The sequence below is a fragment of the Sebastes fasciatus genome, chromosome 15 (assembly GCF_043250625.1).
Source record: "Sebastes fasciatus isolate fSebFas1 chromosome 15, fSebFas1.pri, whole genome shotgun sequence".
Classification (NCBI taxonomy): Eukaryota; Metazoa; Chordata; class Actinopteri; order Perciformes; family Sebastidae; genus Sebastes; species Sebastes fasciatus.
Window position 1 is genome coordinate 29,001,869 of NC_133809.1, and position 22,393 is coordinate 29,024,261.

At 41.6% G+C, this 22,393-nt stretch overlaps 1 protein-coding gene across 2 annotated transcripts in view; it reads left to right on the forward strand.

Annotated features, from left to right (window-relative positions):
* ccdc88c (coiled-coil domain containing 88C) overlaps positions 1–22,393 on the forward strand; it is a 61,446-nt gene that overhangs the window by 26,623 nt on the left and 12,430 nt on the right. Inside the window, exons 7-27 of one of the 2 annotated variants that reach the window (XR_012590163.1) lie at positions 633–776; positions 1,308–1,540; positions 2,109–2,190; positions 4,230–4,388; positions 4,872–5,018; positions 5,350–5,500; positions 5,614–5,795; positions 6,163–6,300; positions 6,388–6,672; positions 6,772–7,569; positions 9,888–10,015; positions 10,135–10,276; positions 10,684–10,794; positions 11,104–11,265; positions 11,395–11,672; positions 14,763–14,906; positions 16,109–16,295; positions 16,516–16,661; positions 17,344–17,433; positions 17,548–17,870; positions 20,295–20,743. Coding sequence is in view for 1 of the 2 variants with exons in the window: in XM_074609758.1 (XP_074465859.1) it covers positions 633–776; positions 1,308–1,540; positions 2,109–2,190; positions 4,230–4,388; positions 4,872–5,018; positions 5,350–5,500; positions 5,614–5,795; positions 6,163–6,300; positions 6,388–6,672; positions 6,772–7,569; positions 9,888–10,015; positions 10,135–10,276; positions 10,684–10,794; positions 11,104–11,265; positions 11,395–11,672; positions 14,763–14,906; positions 16,109–16,295; positions 16,516–16,661; positions 17,344–17,433; positions 17,548–17,870 (4,030 nt within the window). In the remaining variant the exon portion in view is untranslated. The remainder of the gene's footprint in view (positions 1–632; positions 777–1,307; positions 1,541–2,108; positions 2,191–4,229; positions 4,389–4,871; positions 5,019–5,349; positions 5,501–5,613; positions 5,796–6,162; positions 6,301–6,387; positions 6,673–6,771; positions 7,570–9,887; positions 10,016–10,134; positions 10,277–10,683; positions 10,795–11,103; positions 11,266–11,394; positions 11,673–14,762; positions 14,907–16,108; positions 16,296–16,515; positions 16,662–17,343; positions 17,434–17,547; positions 17,871–20,294; positions 20,744–22,393) is intronic. The other variant, XM_074609758.1, reaches the window with a different exon arrangement.

The following is a 22,393-nucleotide window of genomic DNA, read 5'->3' on the forward strand; positions in this document are numbered from 1 at the left end:
AGGTTAACAATTATGTGCTCAAAGTTCTCGACTGCAGCTTTAAATGACAATGAAAATAATTGTTCACATTGTTTTATCTCCACGCAGCATGAAACATGTCCAACATCAGCTGACATCAAAGAACAATAACCGCTTTGTCAGCAGTAATCTATTTAAAGACTCTGTTATGAATTATGATGTTTAATATAGCTCCTTCCTATTTTCAGACAGCTTGCTTGTTTACTTCAGTCCAGCCATGTCAGGTCAGCCCTTTATTTTACCAGCTGGATGACTCGGATGATGAGGTCATGCTAATGCTGTTACCATGCTATTTAACCCCACAGACACTTTGAAGAGGCTGTTGTTACTTGCTGTGTGGACGAGCATTGTTCAAACTCACAGAACCTAATTTTTTTAAATCCCGAGGTCTCCAAATGTGTCAAACAAGTCAAGACAAATTACAGCACCACTAATGAGTGTGAAAAATTTAATGTTCCATTTGATCAAACAGTGCAGCTGTAAAAAGCATTGTAAGGGTTTTAATATTCTTACCAACAGATATAATAAAGTGCTAGAATGAGCACTGAACAGGAAGCCGCTTTATACTATCCTACTGTATACAGCCTGACTTTGTTATTTTGTGTGGGTTGCAGGTGACCCATAACCAGCTGAATGTTCTGGACCTGTCCTGGCTGGAGGAAGGAGAAGAGCTGGCACATGAAGAACTGGAACCTCTGTCCCGCAACATGGCCGCGTCGCTACAGCAACTGATCGACCAGAGAGACAAAGCCACTGAGGTACTGAGACTTTATTAATGATGATTAAAACATTTCATACACTTAAAATCTCTATTAAAAATACCGGTTGGAAAACAAAAATCTAAATTAGCATCCGCAAATGCCATACATCATTACAAAAGAAAAAGGTGAACAACATCTTTTGTCCTCTCCTCTCTGCTCTCTGCTCTGCGTGAACAGCCTGCAGCTCGGTCCAAGTTTCAATTAATTTTTGTCATATGACTGTTGGTCTCCCAAGTTTCGCTGAGGAGCTCAGAATTTAATGTCTTTAACCGAATGTGGTTCAAGCAAACGGTTTATTTTTAGTGAAATTTGAAATGAAACATGTGAAATAAAGTGATTTTGATGAAATATCACTATTTTAAGCTTTGATTTGTTATATTGTATAATGCTATTTCAGAGGATTTTCCAATTGAACACACTAATAAATACATTTATGTCGGGAAATTGGTCGAGTTTAAAGAAGAAGTCTGCTCCTAACATTATTTCAAAACAAGAATTTAAACGTGAATTTATCAAAACCACTTCCAGGTGATTGTGGATCTGACCCAGGAGAGGGACTACCTGTCCAGTCAGCAGCCCCAGGAAGGCTGCAGGAACCTGGGCATGAGCAGCCCAGAGCGCGGGCAGAGTTGCGGAGGTGTGGGATTGAAAAATGGGGGATCGGCCATGTCTGTTTCCGGGCTGACCAAAGAGGAGAAGCAGCATCTGTCTGTGGAGCTCGCCGATACCAAAGCCAAGCTCCGCAGATACAGACAAGAACTGTGAGTCTCTTACAACTTACACAAACTATCGAATCCTTTTAAAGCTGCTCTAATATTATTATGTTAACATTGGATCATTTGGCTGCTTGTAATGTGAAAGGTGTCGCTCGTAGTCGCGACCCACAGCAACAACTTACTCTTCCCCTGTGGCTGAAACAGCAGCTCATTGCGCTGTTGTTGTACGTCCAGAGTCCTAAAGGCTTCTGTGGTGATCCGAGCAGCAGCTGGAAGTCATTACATATCCAACACAGCTTATTATGCTGTCTACTTCTGATACATGTACAATGTAATCACATAGGAGATCCATCTATTTGCAGATAAACTACACACAGCAACTGGAAGTCATTCTGCAGAATAAACTTTTACCTAGCTATATTAAAGACTTACAGTGTCTGTTTCTACAATCTCATTACTGTTAGTAGTCAAACTCTTTCATTACTATCAACCTATGTAGACATTACCAGGGTGTGGGGGCTGACTATACAACATAATGATGGATTGTAGAGAAATGATTGAAGCTGAACTGTTATTTGTGCGTGTGCGCGTGCGTGTGCGTGTGTGTGTGCAGGGAGGAGAAGACTGAGCAGCTGATGGATTCAAAACACGAAGTGGAGCGACTGGATCAGGAGTTACAGAGACAGAAACAAGAGGTCAGGACCCGGTTAGAACCAGTAGTGTCAGATCTATATGCAACGGAAACGTAACACATTTGCCCTGTTTTTCTGAATTAAAGTCAGGGTTGACGATGTTCTCCAGTCTACACTATTTGTTATATTGGTTGAAATGGTCTTTATACCCCGACAGCGATCCATTACTGATGAGCTCTGAAAAAGGAACCGGAAAAGAGCCGTCATCTGTAGCTGCTGTAATCCTGTAAAAACGTCTACCAATCACTGCCTTGCGGTCCGCTTGGAAAGAACCAATCAGATGCCTCCCTGCCTCCCTGCTCGTACTCTACCCTTGGCGTGCTCCAGTCTGAACTCAAAGCGCGTCACCACCGCACATTTACTGGAGAATGGAAGAGAAAAGTCAGCCCTGCAGTAGCACTGCCGCGGTTACTTGTCATGAGTTAGCGTTGTTGAGTTGAGGTCCTCTCTCCGCTCTGTGTCTGTGACTCAAGGATGAGCTGATTAGATTTTGGTGGTTTAAAGGTCAAAGGTCACTCTGACCTCACAAAGCCCATTTTTGGCCGTAACTAAAGGATTCATATGCTGATTATGACAATTTCACACAAATGTCTAACAGGATCAAATGATGAAGTGATGATATTTTGGACAGACATGGATGTAAACCGCAACTTGACTGGTTGGTGGAGGCGTACAACCGTCAGGCGGTAATTCTAGTTTTTCCATGAAAACTTTTCAGAATTACCGAGATAATAATCTCGTTTTTCCTCAAGTGAATGCATTATGCTTCCGTAGTATGACTAGAGGGAAATAAAAGCGGTTTGGATTGCATGGTTTCTGTATAAGCCTGGGGGGCACAAGTTTTGTTTGATTCTATTCTGGCATTGATGAGTGGCAGTTTTTTCTGCTGCTAGGAACTGTCCAATCAAGTTCTGTGAGTTCTTTATTACTCACTATCTTTTGATTCTGTGTGTTTTTATTTGCCCATATAACACACTAAATCAGACGTTAATGGAGGTTTTCCTGCTGTGGACCAGGTGTGGACAGGCTCTCTTCATCCCCACCATGAACTAAGTAGTGAAGTTGAAATGCAGTTTTCATGTAAGAATTCAAGGGTTGTTTTTGTTTTTTAAGGTACAGCAGTTGTGCTTACTTCACTAGCAGGATTACACTGCAGTGTGATTCTCACCCAGTCACACAGCTGGCTGCTGTTTATTTATTTGTCTGTGCTGCCTGGACAGGCGACGTGCCTTAAATAAGCACAGCAAGTTATAATACGCAAAGTTTACACAGTTGATACTGATCTATTTCAAATGCCTTTATCACACCTGTGCAGTTCTATTGATTGTCTTTGGACATCCTTGGTTGTTAGTTGCATCACAGCACTATAATGGCTTGTTGGAGGAAATGTAAAGGAAACCAAGTTATGATAGTTGTATTGGTTAGTAGTGTAAAGAAAACAGAGCACATACCACAAGTGAATACATATAATGCCAATAATACAGATCTAAAGTCTACAGTTTTTATTTTTGTTCCATTACTGCCGTTACATCAATCAAACTAAAATGGAAGGAGTCTCTGTATGTTTGTATATACGTCCGTCCTTAGACTTCAAACTTGGCTGGTGTATTCCTGAAGACCCAAGGAATAATGCCGTGTCGGGTGCGATCTTTTGAGATCTACGGGACATATTGATTAGTAGTGCGTTATGTACACGCTGTGTAGTGTATCGAGAGGAGACCCCTATTAACTGTTACACTGCCGAACAGCATGCTGGGCACAGCTCGCTCTCCATCGATGTTCGCGTGAGCTTTTGCATCCAAATGACGCGTATACTCTAGCATTGCTGGGGGACACAACTATGTCATGGCAGGTGTGTTGCTGAGGACCCAAAGAAGCGCAGCACCGAATGTGAAATTGTTGTCCGTGTATGTGCAAGAATACAATCGTATGGTGTCTGTCTATTATGTCCTAAATTTAATGTACGAAAACATTATTTAAACAAATGAAGTTGATGTAAAATCATATTAATGCATGTTTGTGTGTGTGTGTGTGTGGTTCAGAACCAGTCGCTGTCTTGTGAGGCCCGTTCGGTCCGAGTGTACCGGGACGAGGTAGACATACTGAGGGAAAGAGCAGCCCGGGTCGACCGACTGGAGACTGAACTGACCAGATGTAAAGAGAAACTCAATGATGTTCACTTCTACAAGACCAGAATGGAGGTACAAACACAGCTTCATTACACATCAATATATCACCATCATATCCAGGCCTCCTGTCTGTAGACGCCATGAGAGACTAGCGCCTATATTGGATATATTTATTTTAATTTTGAAGGGCTTTTCATAGTTTTCGGTATTTTTTCGTACTGGAATACACCGGCATAATTGTCAATGTTCTGCTACATGCTGTGTTTAATGTTTTCTTACTATTGATTCATATTTTTTTTTTTTACCTAATATGTTCCACTGTTGAGTGTTATGTTTAATATTGATAATTTACTGCTACAGTGGATTTATAACTGTGTGATTTACATGAACACTTAATAGAGAATCATAATCTCTGATTTGCATGGACATGTTATTGAAATGCATAAACCTTTCAGCAGACAGAGATGACATAAACACTTAGCAGCTGGCACTGACAGTTCACTCAGTCTGTGTGTGTGTGTGTGTGTGTGTGTGTGTGTGTGTGTGGCCATTCAGGAGCTTCGCGAGGACAACCTGACCCTCATGGAGACGAAGGTGCTGTTGGAGGAGCAGATGTCAGCCTCCAGGGGGCGCTGTGATAAACTGCACACGTTGGAGAAAGACAACCTGTTGCTTCGAGCTAAAATACACGACCTTGAAATGGTATTACACTATCCCACTGTCAACCATCTATAAGTCAAAATCGTCTATTTTAAAGGTTTTTACACTGAAACAGTAAATTTTTTGGCAGAAACATATTTAGAAGTTCTATAAAATCGATGGTTGTATTAGGCAGTTTTTCACATTAATGGAAAAGGGTTGTTTCTGGGTTTTTTAACTCATTTTGGTCCTTTTTGTGCATGGCAGTACAAAATATTGCCTATTATCACCCTTACTTAAAAAATATTGTTACTTAGCTGTTTGTGAAAGTTATTGTTAGATTTGCTAGTTTGCTAATCGTGTGTGTGTGTGTGTGTGTGTGTGTGTTGTGCAGGAGAGGGACAACGAGCGCCGGAGGTTGGAGGAGCTGGTGGAGGAGAACATGCTGCTGGAGATTGGACAGAAACAGAGTATGAACGAGTCGGCTCATCTTGGCTGGGAGCTGGAACAGCTGACCAAGAACCATGACAGCACTAACACAGAGAGTAAGACATGCACCTCTTTTCTATATATTATCTTACACCCTGTCCTGTCCTGTGTGTCCAGAAATGTTGTTCTCTATATTTTGTCCAAACCGAAGTATCTTTCTCTGCTGCAGCTCGTAAGTCGTTGGTCCATGAGCTGAACGAGTGTGTTTCCAGTCGGGTGTTGAAGCTGGAGAAGGAGAACCGGGAGCTTCAGGCCTCTATAGAGAGCCTGAAAGAGGACAACCACCTCCTGCAGGAGCAGCAGCTCCACACCCAGGAGGTAGACAGGGAGAACCAAGGCCTCAGCAAGAAGGTAGGACGACACATACATTTCTTTCTAGTGCTCATTCGTATATTACTAAGAACTGTAACGGCGTTTCCACTGCAGGAGCTTTCCCCTAGAACTAAGAACCTTTTTGAGGAACTCATTGCGTTTCGACTGCAGGGACCAGGGTCTAAATTAAGTTCCGGGGACATTTTACCCCAAAAAAGGCCCTAGTCATTCATTACATCCAACATTCATCAGTAACTATCGTCACAGTGAGACAAAACCTAACATTTATTTTCTAACGTGTTTTTTTGTTTTAGATAAATCAGACTAAAAGTCCCCGGAACTTTTGCTGGAAACCCAGCTCATAGTACCTTTTTCTTGTTTGTTTGTTTGTTTGTTTGTTTGTTAGTTGGACAGTCTCCAGGGTTTATTGGACCAGGAGAGACTGACCAATCAGGACATGGAGTCTCTGGGAGAGGAAATATTGAAGGAAAAACAGAATCTGGAGAGAGATGTGCACACTCTGAAGGCAGAGAAAGACAGACAGGTATTTAACACACACACACACACACTTGGGTAAGACATTGTTCATGTTCATTATAAGACCAAAATTCCACTCTTCCTGTCCAATCAGATCTCACAGCTGGAGAGTGAGAAGCAGCACCTCTCTGACGCCGTGGCGTCCCTTCAGGAGCGCGCTCAGTCAAACAGCGAGGCGAGGGTCCGCGAGGTGGAAACAGAGAACCGCCTGCTGCACCAGAACATCACTGACACCAGCTCCCGATTGGCCAGCTTAGAATCCCAACTCAAACTAGCCAATGAGGACGCAGAGCGGCTGAAGGAGAGGGCGGGGCGGTGCGAGGAGGTGGAGCGAGAGGCCGCAAGGCTGGAGAGGAGCAGGGACGCTCTGAACAGAGAGGTATTAATAATAAGAATAATATATTTTATGTATAATGAATTCTTAAAAGCCACGAAAGATGAAGAATGTATGAGACAAACTTCTCTACTTTGCGTCTAGGTGGCCTCTCTGCGGGCGTGCAGCGAGCGGTCAGAGGCTCTAGAGAAGCAGATGTCCTCCCTGGAGCAGGAGGTGCTCAGGCTGAAGCGGGAGGCAGAGGAGGCCCAGCGGGAGCAGCAGCGACTGGGGAGGCAAGAGGCGGAGAACAGCCTGCTGTCGAAGGAGAACCTGGACCTGCGCTGCTCCATGGAAAACCTGCGCTCCTCCTCTGCCCGCCTGGCCACCCTACAGGAGGAGCATAAGGAGGCACAGAGAGAGACACAGGATCTGCAGAGGAGGCTGGAGGAGGTCAAAGAGGAGGCGCAGGGAGAAAGGAAGAGGGCAGAGAGGCTGGAGCTGAACACAGCAGCGGTGAACCAGGAGAAGCATCGCTTAGAGGAGGAAATACTGAGGAGCAAAGAGGAAAGGGAAGAGGAAGAGAGGGAGAGGCAGGAGACCCAGGCCAGAGAAGAGGAACTGAGAAGGGAAGTAGAGGAACTGAAGGAGGAGCGGAGGAGGAGGGAGGAAGTTGAAGAGGAGAGGAGGAAGCTCCAGTTGGACTTGGAGCAGTCGGAGAAGGGCAGGAAGCACCTGGAGAAGGAGAGCTGGAGGATGAGGACACTGGTGGAGGGTAAAGAGACAGAGCTGGAGGAGAAAGCCAGGCGACTGGCCACGGTGAAGAAGGAGGGCGTGACCCTGAGTAAGGAAGTGGATAGGCTGAAGGAGGTGTCACTCAAAGCCAAGGAGGTGGAGAGGGAGAACAAGGAGCTGCAGAAACAGGCAACTATTGACAAGAGGACTCTGGCCACTCTGAGAGAGGTGAGAGGAAAACGCTTCACACAACAAGTCTGTGGAAAGGATTCTTTATTTCTGACATGTTCACTGTTTCTGAAGATGTTCACTCCATGAACATCTTTTAGCTCATGTCTAAATGAAGAGGTGAACTATACTTCACTAATGAGCTTTTGTCAAAGAAAAGATTATTTGACACTCTTTTCACCACAGCAGTTGATAAAGTAATCCCACCACAAGGTCCATTCAGTGGCTGTTCTGCAGCATCACATGATCTTCCTCAGCAGAGAGCCGACATGGATGGGAAATCCTTAAAGTGCTCAGAAGAATGGAAAGTTGAACTTGAACAACTGGGCAAATTCCATCTGCTCCATTTGATATGATCAAAAGCTCCAGAACAGCTAAAAAATGGTCTTTGTGGTGATACTCAACTACTGTTTCCAAGGTCCAGAATGAGTCACAATCTGAAATCTCTCCGCCACTCAACCACACACTCGCTGCACACACATTACACTTCCAAAGAGTATAGAAGCAAAGAGATGAAACTCCGGTGTCCTCTGCCGCCATTTTGGACTGAAAACTCTTATTATATTTATAAGATTTTATTGTTGAACACAGGCCATTTAGAATGTGACAATAGAATAGAAATAATATTGTTTTACTTTTGTACGGCACTTCGTAGGCTGACGTTTTCCTGGCGTCCGGTAGTCGCTTTCAGTCCGAAATGGCGGAGGCGTAGCTTTGCTGCTGGGCGTTGATGTTACAATGGAACTAACAATTGACTTGCACATCTTACATCTACATATTCGTGTCATTTTATTTTATCACCAGACTTTCAGAGGACAGTTTTTTACTACTGTCTTATTCAAGTTTGTGATAAAAGTTTCACATAATTTCTGATTGAATTCATTTTCTTATTATATCACATTTGATTTGTAAAATGTTTAGGGCTGTCAATTGATTAAAATATTTAATCGCTATTAATCGCATGAATGTCCATAGTTAATCGCAATTAATTGCACATTTTTTATCTGTTCAAAATGTACCTCAAAGGGAGATTTGTCAAGTATTTAATACTCTTATCAACATGGGAGTGGAACAATATGCTGCTTTATGCAAATGTATGTATATATTTATTATTGGAAATCAATTAACAACACAAAACAATGACAGATATTGTCCAGAAACCCTCACAGGTACTGCATTTAGCATAAAACAATATGCTCCAATCATAACATGGCAAACTGCAGCCCAACAGGCAACAACAGCTGTCAGTGTGTCAGTGTGCTGACTTGACTATGACTTGCCCCAAACTGCATGTGATTATCATAAAGTGGGCATGTCTGTAAAGGGGAGACTCCTGGATACCCATAGAACCCATTTACATTCACATATCTGGAGGTCAGAGGTCAAGGGACCCCTTTGAAAATGGCCATGCCAGTTTTTCCTCGCCAAAATTTAGCGCAAGTTTGTAGCGTTATTTAACCTCCTTCTATGACATGGTTGGTACAGACGGATTCTTTAGGTTTTCTAGTTTAATTTGATGCCAGTATCTTCACTCTAGCTTTAAAACTGAGTCCGATACAACCTAAAAATCGCAACGTGTTAAAGAAATTAGTGGCGTTAAAACAAATTTGCGTTGATGCGTTATTATCGCGTTAACTTTGACAGCCCTAATAATGATTTGTAAATAACGTTTTCAGATTTGGGATTTTATTTGTTTAAATTTCTGAATCATTTTCAACTTAAATGAATATAAGTAAGGGATAATGTACAGCTAGCTGGTCATTGTTGTGAAAGAATCCCCGACAGGGCGATGCTGCTGGTCTCTCATCGCCCTGAAGGGGATTCTTTCACAACAATGACCAGCTAGCTGTACATTATCCCACTTTTTACACGGCTAGTTACTGAAGAAATTAATATTTTGACACGAAAACGGTCCACCAGAGTCCGACATCAGAGCTGCTCCCATAGCAACGGTCTGTTATAGAGAAATTACAGACCGCAGAACGTCGTGATTGACCAATCAGAATCGAGTATTCAACACAGTCGTGTAATAACCATAATTAAAAAACACACTTTTTATTGGGGACCCACTCAATTGACCTCCTGTGGGTCCCAGGGACCAACATGACTGGATAAATATAAAAAACACTCATAGTCCAATATATCTGGTAGATAACACTGACCCATATCCCCTATATCCAGTTTTTAATACAAGACTAACATTCAGACTAACCTACAGTCTGCATTGTTCTTACCCTGACATGCATATTATCATCTGTATGGAAATGTTGATGTGTATGAGTTTCATAGCTGTGTGTCATGTATCTTCATGTGTGCAGGAGTTGGTGTCTGAGAAGCTGAGTGTCCAGCAGCAGAATGTTGAGTTAGAGAGACTCAATGAAGAGCTGGAGAAGATCGGACTGAACAGAGAAAAACTCCTGCAGCAAGAGCACACACTGGAGGACAGGTAGTCATTCTCTAATAGGTTGATATTTAGGTCCATATTCCAGGGCTACTAATCAGGTTGGAAGGATTGCATGTGTAGAAATGAATCTCGGATGGTATTTCCTTTTGTGCACATGTCAGCAGGTACAGGCTGCTGGAGTCTCGGCTGGAGGAAACCGTCCAGCAGACGATGAAGATTAAAGAGGAGAAGATCTCCTGTCTAGAAAAGAAGCTAGGAGACAGCAACACACTCAACACTATGCTACGTGCTAAGCTAGCCACCGTAAGGACATGCGTGCAAATTCTTCCCAAAAATCTTTCCGGGTTATAAGATGTTGTATTGTAGAGTGTGCTAAAGTAAGGGATAATGTACAGCGCGCCGGTCATCGCCCTTAAGGGGATTCTTTCACAATGACCTGCTCGCTGTACATTATCCCGCTTATTACACTGCTACTTACTGAAGAAATCAATATTTTGAAGAAAAAACAGTCCACCAGAGTCCGACATCAGAGCTGCGCCCATAGCAACGGTCTGTTATACATAGCAACGGTCTGCTATACATAGCAACGGTCTGCTATACATAGCAACGGTCTGTTATACAGAAATTACAGACCGCAGAACGCCGTGATTGACCAATCAGAATCGAGTATTCAACACAGCCTTGTAATAAAATGTGTTTGTTTTTTTCAGGGGGAAGAAAACCACAACTCCCAGCAGCCCTCAGGAAGCGACCGGGGTGAAGGGTCAGCCACTGCTGAACTGCTACGAATCAAAGATCATCTTATTGACATAGAAAAGAATGTGAGAATTTTCTTTTTTTAATTCCTGAATAAACCTCACAGTACAGCTTGTATTACTATTTCTATCGCATCATTTTTAAAACTGTTTTTTTTGTGTTTATTCATATTTTATGTTGCATATGTAATGCTCTTTTATGTATATGTTTATAATTCATTCCTCCATAATCCACCTTTTTTCACACAATTAATTTATATATTAAATATTATCTATTCAATTATTGGACCATTTTATTACCAATTATTTACCATTTGGATGTTTTCTTTTAGTAGGTTGAGTTATTAATTGTTTTGGTATCATTATTTTCTCTAGAATTCCTCCCTGCTGATGGAGAGCAGTCTGCTGAAGGGGCAGCTCAAACAGCTAGACAACCAGAACACATCTCTAAACAACCAGATGTTGGCGCTGCAGCGACACACCTCCACCCTGCAGGAGCAGAATTCAGCGTTACACACACAGACAGCAAAACTACAGGTAAACTATATCCAATTCAGTCTCATAGTTTTTGTGTAAAACTGGGCTATTTAGTGCTAGTAACATCTTTTGTACCATGTTTTTGCAAATAATAGTTTTACTCTAATGGATTTTTGCTGTGTCTCTTAGGTGGAGAACTCCACGATCTCTTCCCAGAGTGCATCTCTCATGGCCCAGAACGCTGTGCTGCAGGGCCAAGTCACCGCCTTGGAGTCGGAGGTAGAGTCGTGGCAGAGACAGCGCGAGGAGGCGTGGCGGGCCAGAGAAAGCGTGCTCAGCGACCACGAGCGCCTGCTGAGCGTGCACGAGAGGCAGGCACACGAGTACGAGCAGCTGATCGCTCAGCACGCCGCAGTGAAAGGCAAACAGAGGACGCTAGAGGGTGAACACAGGACGCTGCACAGCAAGTAAGTGAATGACTTGTGTAAACCTTAATAACAGTAGAGAGATAGAAGGTCGTTGGTAATCCGTAGTTTGCAGAGCACCTCTAAAAGAACACTGTGAGATAAACAGGAACATTTAGTAGGTAATAGATCATTTCATCAGCTTTTAATGGAAGAAGCTCAAAATGACATTAGTCCTCCGTTAAAGTAAAATGGCATTAGAGCATCTTTAGCTTCTGTAGTGATGCTGAATATGTGGGCGGGGTTTAGTTAGGAGAGGGACCTGTTTGAAGCCTCAAGTTCGGCATCTTGGTTTTTTGCCGTCGCCATGTTTGATTTTTGTGTGGCACGAGAGGGTGGAGCTAAGTACAACCGAATGCTGAATAAGACATTTTTTAGGCGACTATAATGTTACAATTAACTTTGATGAAGTGAAACACACTGTGAAAGGGTTAAAGTTGTAAGACGAAAACACAGACAACACCGTGGTAGCGACCTGTCAATCACAAGGTAGCCCCGCCCTAAAGCATCCCCTGCTTTATCTTTGTCTATTTGACTCTAAATGGGATCATCATTTACTAAATGAACATCATGCTGTATTGATGAAGACTTTAAACTAGTGATTGAGACCATAAACTCATGTTAACAATGTTTACTGAGGTAATAAATCAAGAGAGAAGTAGGCTCATTTTCTCATAGACTTCTATACAATCAGACTTCTTTTAGCAACCAGAGGAGTCGCCCCCTGCTGGCTGTTAGAGAGAATGTTTATTCTTCAGCATTGGCTTCACTTCTCAGAACCAGAGGTTACCGCCTATCTGTACCTCCCTCACCTGCGTTGTTAGATCAGGTGAGGAGGTTAAAGGTTTAATGAATAAATTAGACCTCAACCACATTCTTTAGAAATGTAAACACACAGCTCCTACTATGATATAACGGTCAAGTAGTTTTCATATGGTGGGCAGGTCAGCTAGTCACCCCAAATCATATTTGATTGGATACATTTATGAAACCGCCTCGAGTTCAAGTTGAGTCATCAAAAAATAGTTTAACATTTTACAGGAGACGGATTTTCAGAGAAAAATACAAAGAAATATATATTTTTTTAAATATATTTAGCATGTAACAGGAGATGAGTGAACAATGAACACAGGACGCAGGATTAGAGCTTGTAAAATATATCATAGCTATACTGTAGTTCTAATTACTAGTTCTAATATAGTTTTTTTTTTTTAATTAAAGAATGAGACAAATTAACAAAATGTATTGCATCTTTTATACTGCATAACAGAACCTCCCTTGACCTCTGTATACAGTATGTAAACAGATGGAGTCACATGAAACATACACGTGTGTTCAGTGTTCTCAGTTGTCTGTCAAGCTTAGTTTGTTGATTATTGACCGCATGCACACACATTGTGTTTCTCACCACCAATGGTTGAAGGTCACAGTATTATTGATCCGTGACGGGGACATCAACACAACACATTACAACTATATAACCGCAGATCATACAATTAGCTGTAGTCATTTGTTCCATTTTGTTTCCAGGGTATTTTTTTCTTCTCTTCATCTCTGTAATACTCTTCCAGGGATGTACCGATCAAGTTTTTATTGGCCCTGAGTCTGTCATGAGTCCTTTAACATTGAGTATCTATGAAACACCTTATTTTTCACGAGCTACATGATCCATATACCGAATGCCCTGGTTCAAAAATGTTAAGTTTATAAGCTTAAGTTATTGGTATGTTATTAAGGAAAGTTTAAATTTGACTGAGAGAAGACGTCTCACTCTGTTGGAGTTGTTGAGACCCACCGTAGAGGACAGTGAAGAAAGGATTTTGTTCGGCTTCATTTTAGCCGATAGCGATCAATTAAAATGTACCCGGATTGGCCTTGATATATCTCAATATTAGAGCTGCACTGATTAATCGATTCGTTTTTAAAATTAAAAAGCAACTATTTTGATAATTGATTCATCGTTTTGAGCAATTTCTTTAAAGAAAAAAAAAAGTAAAAATTCTCTGATTCCAGCTTCTTAAATGTGAATATTTTCTGGTTTATTTACTCCTCTGTGACAGTAAACTGAATATCTTTGAGTTGTGGACAAAACAAGACGTTTGAGGACGTCATCTTGGGCTTTTGGAAACATTGATTCACATTTTTTACCATTTTCTGACATTTTATAGATCCACAACTAATCGATTCATTGAGAAAATAATTGTTAGTTGCAGTCCCTTCTAGTAAATATCATATAACAGTATGGAACTAGTACAGAAGTCAGAGCTTATGCAGAGAATGAACCTTCCCCATTACTTTAGGTAAGGGTTTCAGAAATGGTTCACAAAAGTACTACTGTTAATGATGGAGAACAAGGTGGATTTGATTGTAGAGTTGTATTATTTATTGTTACACCTGCTTGACCTCACAATGTGTTAACGTGAGTTGACTCTGAACTTGTTTACTCCCCTCGGTCTCACATTGGAAACAGGACACAATGTTTAACAAGCCAAAGAAATGGAAACTTCAGTTTAGTGATCTCCTCAGCTGACTCGGTCTATGATGGAACATCGTCAATAACTCATATTTAACCAACATCCTCACACTGCTGACGTGACTCGTGTGTTACATCAGTGTTTATCATCCCTGCTTGTCGTTTCATACTTTTTTTTCTGTATATGTATTTGGGAAAACTGTCTGTGGGCATCACGGGTGAAGAAAGTAGGAGCCGTACTGAGCTAAATGGGCTTCAAATGGTTATGTAAATGGTAAATGGACTTGCATTTATTTAGCTCCTTTCTGTTCTTCTGACCACTCAAAGCGCTTTACACTACATGTCAGCATTCACACACACATTCATGATGGCAGAGGCTGCCATGCAAGGTGCCAACCTGCCCTTCAGGATCTAATCTAAATACTCATTCACACACCGATGGTACAGCCTTCGGGAGTAATTTGGGGTAAAGTATCCTGCTCAAGGACACTTCGACATGTGGACTAGAAGCCACAGCTGCCCAAACAGAGCAAACCAAACATGACCATGCTCAAGTTGTAATTACTGACAATATCAAGTAGAAATAACCTCTGTCTGTCTGTCCGTCTGTCTGTCTGCAGGTATTGTATTCTGCTGCAGCAGAAGGAGAAATGGGAGGAGCAGGAGGGGCATGGTCGGAAAGAGAAGGAGGAACTAAACCAGGAGATCCAGAAGAATCGGCTACTACAGCAAGAGAATCTACAGCTCAAAACAGAAGTGGACAGGTACTGTATTTAACACACCGTCACACCGTCACAAAAAGATTTGGTTTGTCGTAGATAGTTTTGCTGTGAAAAACAGTAAAATGACGTGCCAGAGAGACATGCCAGACTGCATGTTGGACAGTCAAATATCATATAGTCTGATCCGACGTTACTGCTTGTTAGAACAGGTCCGGCAAAATGATATTAGTTCAGTATCAGGTTTCCGAATCAGCTTAGAAGTTGTTTTCTTAAGGTAAAATGGATAGGCTCAGGTACAGTGTAGCTATAGTGGGGTTAAAGGGATAGTTCGGGTGTTTTGAAGTGGGGTTGTATGGGGTACTTATCCATAGTCAGTTTACTACCTACAGTAGATGACGGTCGGCACGCCCCCAGTTTGGAGAAACAGACAGGAGTACCAGCACGGGAGCAAAGCAATGTACTGCTGTGGACGGGGGCAGCAGCAAAACAGATTTTAGACACCTAAAAGAATCAATATCAGTTTAAGTGTACGCTATATTTAGAATATTTTCACCGCTCTACCTTGCTGTCACACAACTATACAGTGTATGTTTCCGAATGGGAACTGAAGCTGTTATCTACGCTCTCGCCAAAGCCACCAGACTCCATTTTTCAAAAACAGTAACTTTACCCCCTTTACAGAACACAGGGGTTGCTGGTCTACTGCTGCCTCCATCGGTTAGTTTGTTTGTGCTATTGTGTGACTTTGACACGTCGGATTCACCAAAGTCACACAATGACACAAATAAAGTAACCGATCAAGTCAGTGGTAGACCAGCAACCCCCGTGTTCTGAAAGGTAAAATTACTGTTGTTTTTAAGGAGTCTGGTGGCTTCGAAGAGAGTAAGACTGATACAACAGCTTCAGTTCCCCGTCGCAAACGGCTGTCTGACAGCAAGGTAAAACAGTGAAAATATAGCGTACACGTAAACTAATACTTTAGGTGTCTAAAACCCCTTTTGCTGCTGCCCCCGTCTGTATTGCTTTGCTCCCTTGCTGGTACTCCTGTCTGTTTCTCCAAACTGGGGGGCGTGCCGACCGTCATCTGCTGTAGGTAATACACCTACTATTGATGAGAACCTCATACAATCCCACTTCAAAACACCCAAACTATCCCTTTAAGATCAGGGGTAGAACCTGGGAGCACAGTCGATCACTTGACTTTCCTCAGATTGGTTTTCTTTCTCTTCTGTCTCCCCCTTTAGATTAACAGAGAGCCAATCACAGCAGTCAGAGCAGTGTGAGGGGCTGCAGCAGCGCACGAGTGAACTCAAGAGATCTTTAAGCTCTGCCAAGCAGGAAGAGAGTAAATGGATGGCACAATACGATTCACTAATGGAGCAACACCAGGGCCTGGACCTGACCATGACCAAACTAGACAACCACTGCGAGGTAAACTCTTTTTTATTTTACCACGACGCAGTGGGGAGAAATCAATGACAAATGTTTCTTGTTGCACAGCAGTGTGTGACTGTAAAACTCTTCAGCTTTTACTTTGGAGACCAATCCCTCTGTTACTTTCCCATCCTTACTCTTGTGTGTGTGCGCATGTGTCTCTGTGTGTGTGTGTGTGTGTGTGTGTGTGTGTGTGTGTGTGTGTGTGTGTGTGTAGCTGTTGAGTCGACTGAAAGGGAACCTGGAAGAGGAGAACCACCACCTCCTGAGTCAGATCAACCTGCTGAGTCAGCAGAATCACACCCTACTAGAGAGGAGCATGGAGAGCAAAGAGCTGTATCACCAGGAACAGAAACTATACATGTAACTGCACACAACACCTGGAACATTTACTTCATAAAACACCTGTCCTTATGTAGTAAATACACCACCAGTAACACAGACTGTACATGTAACTATAGAGCAGACACCACCACTAACATGTTATTATCCAGGACTGCTTTATAAACAATAACACGTGTACTCATATGTTTAAACTGTTAACACGCAACGTCCTCTCACTCCAACCAGCCTGCATTAATTAGCTAATAATCACTCAAATAATAACTGAAAAACACAATTACCATAGCCACAATTCATATATTAACGTTATCAAACTAAAATAAAATATTACTATTATTAACAAATTTGTAAAGCAAGTATTTGGCTCCAACAAGGGTCAAAGTTCAAGGCGCAATGACAAAGTAGTATGTCCCAATTGTATGCATACTGCATGCAACAGTACGTACTTTGTAAGGGTGGCTGCAGGACGTACTAAAAGTAAAAAGAAAAAGTTTTCGTCACAAGTAGAATATACTTCCTGGTTTCATGCCGTATGAACGATCTTAACCAATAGGAAAGATATAGCGAATAAATTCAAAAATGAATGCAGTGTTATGTCCACTGGGTGCCTCCAAAAATATGATATACTGAAGTATACCATGACAATGAATAAGAATAACAAACCACAATGTGTGTCTTTCCTTCTGTGTCGTTCTTCATGTAGTGATAAGCTGAACGCTCTTCGTCGTCAGAAGGAGAAACTAGAGGAGAAGATCATGGACCAGTACAAGTTCTACGACCCCTCACCTAAAAAGTAATGCTTTGATCAACACATTTCATTTTCTTTTGACAGGAAAATATGGTGCAGCTGTTTGTATTGTGCAGTATCAGCCCCGTATCGCTGGCTAATGTTGTTGTGTCTTGTCAGGAGGAGTCAGTGGTCTGGAGCCAAAGCTTTAGCCAAACTGATTAAACCCCGAAAGGAGAGCAGCAGGGAGAGGGGGGCCGACCGAGACAAGGAAGGAGGCAAAGAGAAGGAAGGAGGCAAAGAGAGGGAACGAGCAAAGAGCGCCCCGGACATCCCGCTGCCTTCCCCACCTCCCCTCCTCCCCCCTGAAACTCCACCCCCACTTCCCAAGCGCACTTTGAGTGACATGCAGGACGGCGGCCATGCCCACAGTAACCATAACAACCACACCACCAGTCCCAGCCTGGGACCCAAGAGTCCAGCGCTCACGCCCATCAGCCGAGGTAAACACACTATCGCTGACACGCACATCCTAAAATAACAAAACCCCCTCCTCATACAGCGTTCATTACCAGGAGATGTCTGGTGATGGGTCCTTTTTCTGAGAATTTCACACTGCCAAAGACACATTCACAAGTTTGTTTAAATGAATGTCTATGGTGTCATCTTTATGGATCATGACAGAGAGGGAAACTCTATGAATAAAGTACATACAGCATATATCAAGTACATTCTTTGCTAATATTTTGGTTACAAATCCACGAAGCTGATGGAACACACTGACTTCTGATCAGGTGCATCTCCCTGTCTGCTCCTATAGAGGGCGCTGTTGACCACCACATTACTGACACTTCTGTTTCTCACATCTATTAACATCCACTGTATCTGCTCTCTACTGTGTTTCCATATTAACAAGGCTCTGCTCCTACAGTACAAATACTAATAGCATACAGAGGTATTATTGAATGTTCTTAAGAAGGTTTCTACTGGATTCTCTCCAAACTTTAGTATTTCTTGGAATGTGTGCAATCTATAATTATATTTTACACTTTCAGGTGTTTCCTGATACTTTGTAATTTACACATCTTTCAAATATCATTCACATTTACAAGTTCAAATCAAGTTCAGTCAATTTAATTTCTAATGGTTTATGTGACTCGGTAAGCTAGATGGATACCTAGATAAGTGGCAACAAGAAAAAGGTGCAATGGTCAAGACCTTTGTGACTCTAGAGTGAAGTGCTAATAAATGTTAGTTACGACTGTTAAGACTTTTAGCCATTTGAGGTACTGTTATTACCAAGCTGAAATATTATCAGATTGAAATATGTCTTTTCAAATGAAACATTCTAAAAAGGGGAAATTACAAATTTTATTAATATAAACATCTAAAGTAGGGCTGTACCGGTATCAACTTTTCATGCTATGATTATAGCAGACACAAATATTACAGTTAAATCGTATTATCTCAATATTTATCATACAAAAGTTTTTAAAATACTACTTTTAGAGCTGAAGTACAGTAGAATAACTTCATACCATGTTTGCCTTGGATTTGATCAAACTATGGATCACACATCAGACCGGCAATACGTCATCCAGAGTAGGCTCTCATGACCACGCCCCCTCTTTGAGGGAAAACAATCCTGCGTCCCTCGTAGACGGTAAAAGATTGATAGAAGAAGTTTTTTTTATTTTTTTTATTTGAACTGTATGTAAGGAGTAAAAACTCATTGAGGTTAAAAATCTCTTTTCCAAGAGTGTCCTGGCCAAGATCGGCAGCAGCACAGTTACACGGTTGCAGACATAAAACAAATATAACAATTTAAAACGAAGACAAAGAGCATAGGCCATGACTTTTTGTGAAGTACCTGTATGTGCCGGTCTGATGTATAGAACATTTGCACAACTCCTCACTAGACTAGAATAGAATGCACTGCACTCTTAGTCTCGCCGTCCTTTGCTGGTCAGGAGATGATTCATTATGCCGAGGAAAATAACTCTGGATTCAGCTGTTAGTTCATTTTACTACTTTTAAGACATCATGACTTAAATGAGGGATATTTAAGTGTTCCTACTGGGAAGCTGATTAAACTAAAAAAAGCGATCCTCTGATTTACAGACGTCTCTTTATACATCCATGGCCACGCACTCATTGGAGTTTACAGTCCAAAATGGCGGCAGGGCTACCACAGCGCCATCTAGCGACTGTTGTCAAAAAAGCTCCAGAGTTTCGCCTCTTTGCTTCTATACTCTTTGCCGTTACTATCACTATGCTTCACAACAGTATATAATAAAACCAGTATATCACAACATCTTTAATCCAACTTGTGACGAGGGGTCACATTAGACATAAAAGGTACGGAGCCACTTTCCACTGTAGCTGCCTGATGCATATTTTTCATCATCCTATCCTAATAATAGAAATGGGTTCTGATGCATGGTCCAAACTTTGTTTATGTTTCTATTTCCACTGGTTTTCTTTTTTAGTGCTCTATTCTTAAATGAAATTCTACTCATGGCTGAGCTCAGTTCACTCTCAGTGGCTTTTAGATTGGATTCCACTGGCAGTGGAAGCTGTCATATTGAGTTTATTTAAGGAGATAAGTTGAATCATAAACAATACCTCTTGCCAATTGTTCTGCTATATCTCTTGCCAGTGCACGGAGCTGTGCACCAGTAGTCCTACTTGTTTAAAGTCAGAGTGAGCTGAGGTCAGTCTTCTTGAGTCTAATGCATGATTTTACTTGACAACTGTTTTCTTGTTTTGTTCTCATGGATTTTTCTTGCATGATATCTATTATTTTACATTCTGTCATTAATAAGTTCTTAATCATCTCTTTAGTTTACTCACTGTCATGATTTCATGGTTTTTCTTTACATTTCTCCATCTCTCCCTCCTATCTCTCTCCATTCTCTCCATCTCAGCTCCACCCACCCCAAAACGCTTCAGTTTTCTCCGCAGTAAAAGTCAAGAGAAACTCCTCCCCTCCTCCTCCTCCTCCTCTTCCTCCGAATCCCCCTCCTCCCGTCCCCGCCTCTCTCTCACTAGAAGACTGCGATTCTGGTCTTCCACTGACATCACAGCTGACGTCATCACTAGCCAGCCAATCGCAGCCAACGGAGTATTCTAAAATCCTCCTTCTCATCATCATCATCCGTTTTAACCATACACACATCATCACCATCATCTTCATCTTCACTGCCACAACACTCATCATTGTGACTCTCAGAACTTCACACAAAAATGCACTTATCATACATGCACTCACCCCATAAACACTAATGCTGTCACAAATGACAGTACACCCTCCTCAAGCACATATACCAAACACACACAGGTGCATGTTGCGGGTGTGAGCCAGCCAGTGTTACTAGTAAGTAGTAAGTACACACATGTAGACATGGTTTATGTGTATGTGTGTGGCACCTGTTTCTAAGCACGCCAGGCACGCTTGTCCTTGAATAGTTGTTTGTTGATCTGTATAAATAATGTGTGTGTGTATGTTTGTGTGCTGTCACCTCACTTCATGTTGTTAACGTGGTGTCTTGGTGAAGATTGATTTCTGTATTATCTCAGCTTGGCTGCAGACAGAGTTTTCTCTTACATCACTCAACAGTGACGGGTCACCACAGCAACCGCACTACTGCAAACTGGTCACCTAGCAGCACCTCTCTTTCAGCTCTTTCTGTCTGTCTACTCGCTTTAACCCTTTCGGCTATCCATCCTCTGTCCGAAATGAGCTTTTTAACCGCCAAAAGCAATATGGGTTTTTTGGTGCCTTCGAATGGGGTCGTGTTTACCACGTTCACAAGAAGAGTCCGTATGAACGCCCCCCCCTCTTGTGGTATTCACTAAGTGGAAAGTTTCTGAAAACTCGTGAGTTCACGAGTTGTGACGTGTTTGTCGACGTTGTCAGAAATGGCGGAGGCCATGGAAGTTAATTTTTTTCGTTAGATAAATAGTGAATATATTGTAATTTTAGTTGTATGTTGTAATTCTTCGTAATTTTATAATATGTCTGAGGAAAATGTTGATATTCCCAACGACCTCATCGTTTTCCTCTGTCATTATCTCTCTGCATTTCCTGCATTACGTTACCCACTTGCTAGCTTGCTAAATTGTTAGCCTCTGTGGCTCCTAGACGGCGACAGTAACGTTAATATCGCCGTTTGCAGCGGTGTTCTCACGATTTAACCACTTGAACGCCAAGCATATCGTGTACACGACTTCCCATGTTGTAAACAAAAGCTCACGAGTTTCATTTGAAGGCACCATTAAACACCAATGTTTTATGCTAATATTAGCATCTTTAAAGCTGCGCTAGCTATATAAAAAATTAAGACACCATATCAGCTTAAAACGAGATTATGTCACTCTTAAAATAACTAAAATTATACCGTCTTCCTCCTACAAGTGAAATGTTGAATTCATAAGAAATAAAACACACACATGCTAAATTCAGCTTTACTTTGGTCTGGTTTGACCAGTAGCTCATGGTGGCTAATATTAGCTAGTATTAGCTTAGCTATAGCAGTATCACTGACTATTGTTACTCTCCCTTATAGCATGTCTCTGATAAACATTTTAATAACTGTATTACTAACGTAAAACAAGTAGTAAACACATGGAGACATGTTTGGTTGCCTCATGACGTTGTGGTGAAAGGAAGGAATCAAGTAACCCTTTCTATGACGCCCATTTCTATAATGCATTATAAGCATACTTATAATGTGTTATAATCTTCTTATAGCACTGTATACTTACAGTTAGAATCACTCATAAATATTCATAATGCTTTGTAACAATAATCATGACACATTATAAAGCACTTTATAATGACTGATAAGGTCCAGAATCATAATACTTCATAATTGCTGGTCACTCACTGACATTTATTTTTCAAGGATCATAATTCCCATATAATCTTTTTATCAAGCATAATCACTGTTATAATGCATTATAATCTGATCATAAGTTACTCTCAGTGGTCATTGTTTGCTTTAATTAAAAGTAAAAAATATTT